Source organism: Chrysochloris asiatica, unplaced genomic scaffold, assembly GCF_000296735.1.
Source record: "Chrysochloris asiatica unplaced genomic scaffold, ChrAsi1.0 scaffold00116, whole genome shotgun sequence".
Classification (NCBI taxonomy): domain Eukaryota; kingdom Metazoa; phylum Chordata; class Mammalia; order Afrosoricida; family Chrysochloridae; genus Chrysochloris; species Chrysochloris asiatica.
The window spans coordinates 5,705,569-5,716,526 of NW_006408634.1; the positions used below are offsets into that span (position 1 = coordinate 5,705,569).

General features: G+C 48.0%; 1 protein-coding gene across 1 annotated transcript in view; it reads left to right on the forward strand.

Moving 5' to 3' along the window:
- The first annotated feature begins 6,984 nt into the window (after positions 1-6,984).
- The window catches only part of SYT3 (synaptotagmin III), a 21,306-nt gene continuing 17,332 nt past the window's right edge, over positions 6,985-10,958 (forward strand). The window contains exon 1 of the mRNA XM_006868141.1: positions 6,985-7,135. Coding sequence (XP_006868203.1) covers positions 6,985-7,135 — 151 coding nt within the window. The remainder of the gene's footprint in view (positions 7,136-10,958) is intronic.

The following is a 10,958-nucleotide window of genomic DNA, read 5'->3' on the forward strand; positions in this document are numbered from 1 at the left end:
CTGAGGGCCGTGACTGATGAATGAATAAAGGAGTGACTCTTGCTTTCTGTTATCCACACTGGGAACTTCCCAACCTTGTGTGCTCTGTCCTTTCTGGCCCTCACAAGGTAACATCGCAGGATGAAAAAGAGAACAGCATTGAATGTCAACACCAGAATGCCCAGGCTATGCCACCTTGGGCAAATGTGTCCCCTCTCTGAGCATGACACTGCTTCCAATAGGCATTGTCTAGGGCTGTCTGGGTTAAACCCAGCATGGCTGAATGCACTTCCGTTTTCCATCTCTGCATCTAGCTTTAGCTGTCTCTGGGACTCTTTTTCTTCCCTCTTAGAGGAGTTTCTCTATTTGCCTACATCTCTGTACCTCAGTCTTCTCCCTCCTGGAATCTGTCTTCATTTCTCTCGCTCACTTTTTGGCTTTGTCTTTCTTCCTCTCTCTCTCTACCTGTCTGTCTCTGGTACCCTTTGTGTCCCTCTATTTTAATTTTAATTTCTCCCTCACAGTGTCTCTTGTCTTTCTCTGTGTATGTCTGTCTCTCATTGTCTGTGTTTCTTCACCTTTCTGTGTGTTTTCTCCATCTCTTTCTCTCTCTGGGTGTCTCCATCATTTTATTTCCCATCTCAGTTTCTGGCTGCCTCCAACTCTCTCTATCTCCTTCCTTATCTCTCTGCCTCATCCCCCACCTGCCTTCCTTATAACTCACCCCATCTTTCTCTAGCTCTCCTTGTCCCCTTCCTTGGCCTGGCACCCAGCCTGGGACACAGCTCCTTGACTCAGCATTTTCCTCAATTTTATAAATGATATCAGCACTGCAGTGAGGATGGGGCTGGTCATATTTCTAGTTGAAGGATTTGCCTCTCTGTCTCCCCATCCCTGGCCAGCTTGGCTTACATCTCATCTCAGTGTTTGCTCTCTCCAAGAGAAGCACGAAGACAAGAAGTGAATCTGTGTTGACACACGTGTGGATTTCTTTAAGGTGTCACTATCTATTTCTAGGCACACTTGTGCATGGATCCTTAGGTATTTATGCAAACTCACTCACTCACTCATCCATCCATGTATCCCATCATCTGTCCCTCAAATATACATCTTTTTCACCATCTATCCAACTATCTGGAGTCCTGGTGTGGTGCTGTGGGTTAATGCGCCAGACTGCAAAGCTGTTTGAACTGCAAGGTCAGCGTTTCAAGCTCACTAGCTGCCCCTCAGAAACCCTATACAGGGTTGCTGTGGGTTGAAACCAACTCAATAGTACTTAACAATGACAACAACAAATCCAACTATCTATCCATCCATTCAACTATCAAGCCATCCATCCATCAGTCCATCCATCCATCTCTCCATAAATCTATCCACCCATTCATCCATCCATCCACCCAATTATCTATCCATTCATGTTCCCATCCATCCATCCATCCAAACATCCATCTTTTCATCATTCATCATCTATTCATATGCACATGTGTAGATACCGCCATTTTTCTAACCAATTATTTAATCATTCATTCAACCAGTATACTCTGTGGCCCATAATGTGTGTCAGACACTAGGTCAAGCATGAGGGACACAACAGTGAACTTGAAGCATTTACTGAGGAAGATACAAGACTACAGCATTCAGTATGGATTACAGCACAACATAAAGAAAACAAAAAATTCTCACATCACAATAAATGGAGAAAAGATTAATGGCAAGGATTTCATTTTACTTGGTTCCACAATCAACACTCATGGAAGAAGTAGTCAAGAAATCAAAATATTACAATGGATAAATCTGCAGCAACCCCCCCCCCATCTTTTTCAAGTGTTAATAACTAAAGATGTCTCTTTGAAGACTAAAGTGAGTCTGACCCAAACCATGGTATTTTCAGTCACCTCATAAGCATGTGAAAGTTGGATAATGAATAAGGAAGACCACAGAAGAATTGATGCATTTGAGTTATAGTGTTGGAAAAAAAAATATCAAAGCTACCATGGACTACCAGTAGAACAAGAGCAACCAGAATGCTCCTTAGTAGCCAAGATATCCATAGTTTGTCTCTCATACTTTGGGCATATATTTCATGAGGGTCCTCTGTCCCTGAAGAAGGACATCACGCCTGGTAAAGTGGTGGGACAGCAAAAAAGAGGGAGACACCCAACAAGATGGATTGGCACAGTGGCAGCAACAATTGGCTCAAGCATAGAAGCAACTGAGAGGTTGGCACAGGACTAGCTGGTGTTTGGGTCTGTTGTACATAGGGTCACTATGGGTCGGAACCGACCTGACAGCACCTAAGAGCAAAAGCATAATTGGACAATAAGACTGAAGAAGAATCGATGCCTTTCAATTATGGCGCTGGTAAAAAATGTTAAACATACCATGGACTGTCAGAAGAAGGAATATCTGTGTTCAAAGACTAGCCAGAATACGCCTTAGAGTTTTCTGTGAGGATGGTGAGACTTCATCACATATGCTTTGGACATATTATCAGGAGGGACCAGTCCCAGGAGAATGACATTATGCTTGGTAAAGTGGAAGGTCAGCAAGAAAGAGGAAGACCCCCAGCAGGATGGATTGGTACAGTGGCCACAGCAATGGGCTCAAATAGCAAGATTATGAGGATGACCTAGGACTGGGCAGTGTCTTATTCTGTTGTACATCAGTTGCTATGAGTCTAAATTGACTTGATAGGACCTAACAGGAGCTCTGGTGGTGTGGTAGGATAAGCTAACCACAAGTGGACTGCTAACCACAAGGTTGGCAGTTCAAATCCACCAGCCTCTCTGAGGGAAAAAGATTAAACTTTCTGCTCCCATAAAAATTTACAGTCCACCAACTCCCGAAAAGGTTACAGCTGACGACACCCCATGGGCACTGAATGCTTTGATCAAAGATTCTATAGAAGGTCAAAAGGGAGAATGGAAAATTCTCATGGAATCCAGACTTAGTGAAGTCTGGAAGAACCCCCTGAAACTATTGTCTTGAAATCAGCTTTAAACTTTTAAGTTTTCCTAAAGTCTTCCTAAAACCAAACTATTTTTTAACTAGCAAAAGATGTCAACTGTGAGCACTGTGCTCTATATACGATCAAATTGGCAACCACCACTCAAAAGTTTCTGGAGAAAATGTCGCCAGTTCGCCATCTAGAAGAGCATAATCAACATCAATCAATTGTACACGTAGAAGCTGTTGAGTTGGTATGTATTCTACTACGTATAGTCTCAATAACATCAACAAAAAATAAAGTGAATTATTTAAAACCAAAAAAGCATATGTTGTCGCTGTTAAGTTGGATCCAAGTCATAGCGACCCTGCATAGGGTTTCTGAGGAGCCGCTGGTGGGTTTGAACCGCCAATCTTGCAATCAGCAGTCCAATAACTACCCTACGGTGCCACACCAGAACAGTTTTATTCTGTCACATGCGGTTGCTATGAGCATCTAACAGCAACAGCGGACTGGTGTGGCACTGTAGGATAATCACTAGACTGGTAACCACAAGGTCAGTGGTTCAAACCCACCCGTTGTTCAAACCCCTACACAGTGTTGCTATGAGTTGGAACCGACTAACAGTACTTAACAATAATACCAACAACAGCACCCATCTCATAGAGAAGATTAAATGGGAAAATGCTTTTAAAACACTTAGTAAAGTGCCCAGAGCATCCTATTCCCACCCACTGCCGTGGACTGGCCCATAGAGTTTCCAACGCTGTAAACCTCTGAGAAAGCAGACTGCAGCATCGTTTCCCAGCAGAGGATGGGTGGGTTGGAAACACTACTCTTTTCCTTAGCGGCTGAGCACTTTAACAACTGAGCCACCAGGACTCCTGCCCAGATCATAATGAGTGTCAATTATTGTTAACTGCTATTAATAGACCAATCGCCGCTATTTGCTGCTTTCAAGAAATATTTATTAAGCGTTGTTTTGTCTATAATAGTGCTAATGTCTTATCTATATTGATTGCATTTTCAAACCTCTGGGTCCCTTAGGAAACAGAGATACTGTCTGCATGTTGAAGATGAAGAACCCGGGGCTCAGAGGTTAAGCAAGGAGGCAAGGATCATTCAGGCAGAAACCCAGGCAGGATTAAACCCAAGTCACTGCAACACCTGACTAAGATTCTCCTTTCCCTGACTGCGTCTCGGCTCCCCATCTCGCCACCAGTGGGGCTGGGGGCCGGGAAGCCTAGGTCTGGGGACAGAGAGGCTGGAGGCAGGGGGTCCTGGCTGTGAGGGTATAAGGGGCTGGGACTCCTAGGTCTGAAGAAGGACGGTCCGTTATTCCTGGGTGTAAGGAAGAAGAAGGGAACTGGGGACCTAGATTCCTGGGTCTGGGGGAGGAGTGGGCTGGGGACCGGGACTCCTGAGTACCAGGGAAGGAGCGGGCAGACTTCAGGGTCTGAGAATGGAGGTGAGTGGGAGCTCAGAACCCTAGGTCCTAGGAGGAGAGGGAGCTAGGGCCCCGCACCTCTGTGCCTGAGATGAGAGGGGATCCCAGTGGCGGAAAGGGACGACGAGTCACACGATCCTTGACCGTGGAAGAGCGCTGGGGCTCTGACGCCTTGGTCCCTCCTTCCTCCCGGTGGCCGCAGGTTCGGAGGGGAGGGGAAAAGGGGTGCAGGGGGAGGAGCCGCGGACCTGCGACAGGGGGAGGGGAGGAGCCGAGCGGGCACCGCGGCGGGCGCGCGGGGCTGCTGCTGCGGCGGCGGCGGCGGCGGCTCGGGGTGAGTCCGCTCCTCCCCTCCCCCTGCTAGAGCCCCCGCCCCAGCCCTGTCCTGGGGGGCGGCCCCTTCCCATAGGGGCGCAGGGAGGGGCAAAGACGCCCGGATCTCGGGCCGGGAAGTGGGAGTGCTGCAGCGCTCGCTGGCTACCCCGGGGGAGGGGCACGTGGCCCTGGCAGGGGGGATCCCGAAACACCTGGGTGTACCCCACCCCTCGCCCACCCGTACCCTGGCTTAGGAACTGTTTACCCCCTCCTTTGCCTTCACGGATATAGCAATCTGCGGCCTCTAGAGGTTCCGGACCTTGACCCCTTCCCTTTGCAGCGCCTTGGGACCCCGGCATCTTCACCCCCCCACCACCAAAAAAATTCCCATCCTCTCTGCAGCCCAGAGAAGCACGAAGGACTTCAACTCCCAGCAGGCCTTGCAGCGCCGGGTCTATGAAGCCACAGAGGCGCGAGCGCGAGGGCTGTCGGGAGTTGTAGTCTCTAAGCTCTTAACGGGAGCTGGGGGCCCGGAGGTGGGAGGGGGTGACTGCCCCCCGCCTCCTGGGGTCGGGGGGAACCGCCTGAGGTCGGACAACTGACCCGGGTAGGGCAAGATGTGAGGCTCGGACTGAGCATTTTCTCCCGTCCACTGTCCCCAGATACTACACCCCCTCTCACCCCCGGCGTGTGGGGACGAGTCCTCACCCCCTTGTCTGTCCTACAACCCCCATGGGCTACCTTCTGCCGCTGCATCCGCTGCCACCCAGGACACGGCAGGGATAAGAGCAGGTGAGTCTGACCACTTCTGTCTCAGAATCCTGGCCTTCGTGAGGACCCCCTAAGACACCTGTCCACTCCTGGATCAGTCTGTCCCGTTTCCCCAGCACCCCCACTTCCAACCTATCTGTGATGTCTGGCCCAAAACCATGTGCCCCCCATTTCTCCTCTCCGCAGTCCTCTCTCCTGGTCCCCCATCTAGCCTTCCTATCTTGACCCACATCAGCATGCCCAGTCCTCCTTCTCTCTAGCTCTTTGTCCATCTGTGGTATCTGGCTATCAGTTGTCTGCCCCCCACCATTCTCCTGTCCACTGTTTCTCCCGCAAAGATACCACTGTCCAGCCCCTCGTTGTTTCCCCTCTGTCCACTCATCCTTTTCATCCACATGAATAATATACACCAGCCGATTCCTGATGGCAGTCCATCCCAAATCTCAATCCCGGACTTACCATCTGTCTGTTCATCTGTTCCTCCCTCCTGGGCCCAGCTGGCTCTTCCCATCATCTCTGTTCCTGCTCCCCATTGCTCTCTCCCTCAACTTGGTCCCTATCTCTCTATCCTGCTTCCTCTCCATCTCCAGGATGGAGAAGACTCGTCCATCTCTTCTCTCTATTATCTGCATCTCTTTCCTAGTCCTCTCTCTCCCACAACCTGGCCTCCTTCCCATTCCACAGATTCTCTAAGTCCTTTCCCACCTGAAATACCTGCTCATGCTGTTCCTGAGACTTGGAATGCTTTTCTCTAACCCACCCCCACTACCCCTGACTATTTCCATCTCTTCCTTTGGGCTTCAGAGAGCCCCCGTTGACCATCCCAATCCCTTGGTAACACAGCTTTCAAAGCACTTTTCACTGTTTGAGAGTATTTTGTTTGTATCTGTTTGCCTGTCTACACTTTGTTGCCTAGGTCCTGGGAGGACCTCTCACTGGATTGTGACACCAAAAGTCAGAGAACGTGTGTGTATGCATGCTGCTGCTATCTACAACAGCCAGAATGTTACCTGTAATGCAGTTAACACTAAATGTTGATATTTGCTGAATGAATGGATGATGAATGTCTGTCAACTAGTTACCCATCCTAAAGTCTGCTCCTTTATCTGTGCACCTCTAATCTTGGTCTTCTTGTCTGCCCATTCCTTTCTCTATGCATCTTTCATCATAATCCCTTAAATGGACTTAATCCTAATCTCTTCTCCCTTGTCCATTGGTGCCTATTCTCTGTCCCATTGCACATTCATGTCATTCTTTGCCCACTTGTTTGTTCGACCCTGTTGCGATCTCCTTATCCATCAATCCCTAACTTTTGTCCTCTTGTCTTCCTTCCTCGAACCTCTGTCACCTCTGCCCGTCTACCCCAGATGTCCACTTCCTAGGCCACCTACCGCTAATCTCTGTCCCCTTGCCTACCTTTCCAACCTCTTATCTCTGTGCCCACCCACCCCCTCTCCCTCATTGTACTCTCTATTGACCTCCACCCTTGCTGGGGCCTTCCCACACATAGGACCTGCCGGCCATCATGTCGGGAGACTACGAAGATGACCTCTGCCGGCGGGCACTTATCCTGGTCTCAGAACTCTGTGCGAGGGTCCGAGACGCGGACACCAATGACAGGTGCCAGGAGTTCAACGACCTGCGGATCCGAGGCTACCCCCGGGGTCCAGATGCAGGTCAGCACCCCCGTCATCCCAGCCAGTCTCCTGCATGGTGATCTCCAGGGCTTCAGTGGTTTGTTCTCTGTGGGGCCAGTCCTGCTGCTGGTTCCTTAAACCTCTGATCTAAGGCGAAGGATTTATGTGATTCCTTTGACACTTGATCTTTTTTTAATAATACCTTCATTACATTTTTCAGTGGGAGGTTATACAGAAAATGAGGGCCCCATTTGACGATTTCTATACACATTGTTCGAAGGAGCTCTGGTAGCGTAGTGATTATGAATGGGGCTGCTAATCTCATGGTCAGCAGTTCGAAACTACCAGCTGTTCCGTGGGAGAAAGATGAGGCTTTCTGCTCCCGTAAAGATTTACAGCCTCGGAAACCCTATACAGGGTCACTATGAGTCAGAACCAACTCCACGGCACACAACAACAACAACAGCATACACATTGTTCAGTGACATTAGTTACCATTTTATAACTTGTCAGCGCTCTGTTTCATTGCATCCTGGTTGTTCCGTTTGCGGTACTCTAGTTTCCTTGCCCCTTCTCATTTTGCTGTAGAGAATTGTTGATCTTTTGGTCTCGCGTTGATTGTTCTTTTGCTCTGTGTGCCAATCTGTTATTTCACTAAAAGGTGACCTCGGGGAATAGTTTGGATTAAAGTATGTCTCAGGACAGTAGTCCTCCAGTCCCAACTGGTCCAGTAAGTATGGACTTTTTTGTTGTTGTTGAAGAATTTGAATTCTGCTCGTATTTTTCTCCCATTTTCTCAGATCACTCCAGAACTGCAGGTGTGGTAGTTGGGCATCATCTATCTAGTTCTTCTGGTCTCAGAATCAACAAGGTCGTGGCTCATATAGGCTCTTAGTCCTGTCGACTAGTTTGTGATCTGAGACTTTGGGATCTTTTGGGTTTTGCCCTGTGAGTCCCCTTCAGACATCTTTATGCATCATGAAGAACTAAGTGCACAGGCTCTGGAGTTGGACTGTCTGGATTCACATCTCACTTCCGCCACTTGCTAACTAAGTGGCCTGAAGCAAGTGAGTCTTCTTCTGTGCCTCAGTTTCTTCATCTGAAAAATGGGATGTTGTTTCGTGTACCATTGACTCAGTGTGGACTCATAATGACCCTATATAGGATTTCTGAGGAGTGGCTTATGAGTCTGATCTGGTTGTTAGCACTTGTGTTTGTCCTACCACTGGGGATGGATAATAAAAAATGACCATTTCATAGGGCAGCTGAGACCCTAATGATACAACACATGTACAAGTGCTTAGAGTCCTGGTGTGGCACTGTGGGTTAATGCGCCAGACTGCAAAGCCATTTGAACTGCAAGGTCGGTGGTTCAAGCTCACCAGCTGCTCCTTGAAAACCCTATATAGGGTTGCTGTGGGTTGGAACTGACTCGACAGCACTTCACAACAACAACAAGTGCTTAGAACTATATATCAGGCACACAGCCACCATTCAATAAATGTTGGGGCATATTTATTGAGTGCCTATTGTGTTCCCGGTAGCATGTGAAATACTTCGCTTATATTTTTAGCATGATTTGTTTTTTCTATCGTGGTGAAAATATATGCAATAAAACATACACCCATTCAGCCATCCCTGTGTGTACGATTCCATGCTATTAATGACATTCTTGAAGTTGCGCATCTATTCTTGCTAGCCTTTGCCAAATGATCCCACCACCATTCACATACACTTGCTGTCCCCTCTAAGCAAAAGATACTTTGCATATTCCATGGACCATGCACAGCAACCCTTTGGGGTATGTATAATCCCCATGTACCATGGGGAAACCGAGGCTCGTAAGGGAGCAGTGACTTGCCCAAGATTGCAAAGCTAGCAGGCAGTAGGGGTGAGGACATCTTTACACTAGGAAGCTGGTGCTGGGGGCTGAGAAAGCATTGTTGTGTGCCAGGGCAGGGCTAAGGGTATCACCTGTGGGATCCTCAGGTAATAATGCTTTCAGATAGGCCTTGCCTCTCTTGCAGTTGAAGAATGAGGCCAGAGAGACACTGTTCTTGCTCTTTTGCATAGCCTGTAGGTAGCAGAGCTAGAATTTGATCCTGGGTACCCTAAAACATCCCTACAGTTTGGGAGCCCTGGTGACCCAGCGGTTAAGCGCTTGGCTGCTAACTAAGAATAGGAATTCAGAACCCATCCAGTCGTTCTTGGGAGGAAGACCAGGCAGTCTGCTAGCTCGCATAAAGATCGTAGCTCAAGAAAACCTCTGGGGCGGGTGTACTCCATCACATGGAGTCTCCATGAGTCCAAACTGACTCAACGGTGCCCAACAACAACCACAAACCAATGATTTGTTCACAGGACTCACAGAGCTAATGAAAGCTGTAATCATCACAGCTATGATTGATTATGGTGAAAAGATACAGATTAAAATGAGCAAAGGAAAGTGATGTATGAGGCAGGGCCGAGGTGAATCCAGATGCAAGCTCCCAGTTGTCCTTGCCCATTGAAGTCACAGACAGAGCTGGATTTTCCCAGCAGTGATGGGCACCAACAACACTGTACACATGCACAGAGTGGTACCAACCTACAAGCTGTGCTGTCCAGACTTTTATTGGGGGTCGGTCACATAGGCATAACTGACCATCCACATGGCTAACCTTAGTCTCTGGCCTCTCCAGAAGTCAAGTCAATACCCCATAACTTCAAGGGTTTTCACTATCAATCACATAGTCTGTCAGATGTGGTCTATGGTGCCCAGGGAAACAAAGATACTGTTAACAGACAGAACATATCCAGGGTTTAAAAGTTACTTCCTACTCACATTTCCTTGAAGGTCTTTTCTCAACCAGCCCGCTCCTGGTACCAATTCTGTAAGGAGCCAGAAACCTTTGGTTGCAAGGGACTGGGTTGTGCAGACAGACCTTGGGCTTATTGTGGGTTCGATTCCAAGAGTGCTCCTTAGAGGCCAAAATGGCCAAACTTCGTCTCTCATACTTTAGACATATTGTCAGGAGGGACCAGTCACTGAAGAAGGATATCATGTTTGGTAAGGTGGAAGGTCAGAGAAAAAGAGGAAGACCCCCAGCGAGATGGATTGACCAAGTGGCAGCATCGATGGACTCTAGCATGGCAACAATAGTGAGGTTGGCCCAGGATCGGGCAGTGTTTCATTCTGCTGTGCATAAGGTCGCTCGCTATGGGTCGGTACCAACTTGATGGCACCTAACAAACATAACAACTATAAAGAAAATATTGCCATCAAGCAAGTCATGCAAATGTATGGTTTCCCAGTTCATATGAGAATGATGTTTACGCTATACTGTAGTCTGAGCTGGTTATGCGTTGGGCTGCTCACCGCGGGTCAGTAGTTCTTCTCTACCAGCCTCTCCTCAGAAGAAACAGGAGGTTTTCCTCTCCCATAAACATTTACAAACTCAGAACATCTACATAGGGTCACTATCAGCCAGAGCCAACTCAATCGCGATGGGTTAGGGTTTTGTCTGGGGATTTTTTTGTTTTTCTATTTGTTGGTTAATAGCATTAAAAGTTTGAAATCTTGTAACAATGACGAAAATGGGACACAGAGACACACGAACCTAACACTTGCTGTTGTCGGGTGCCTTTGATAGACTTGCTCGAGACAGGGTCCCCACAAATCTTCAGTGAATCAAATCAGCAGTATCTGAGAAGTGCTGAAAAGGGAATTACCACTAAAAGAGGCATGCATGTACTTGGGTTTCTCTGAAAGCCACGTCAGCACATAGCAGGCATTCAGAACACGTGAGCTGCAGTGTTGGTGGCATTGGACACACACAGTTGCACCAATAGGATTTATTCTAATAAAGATTTGCATTTGAAC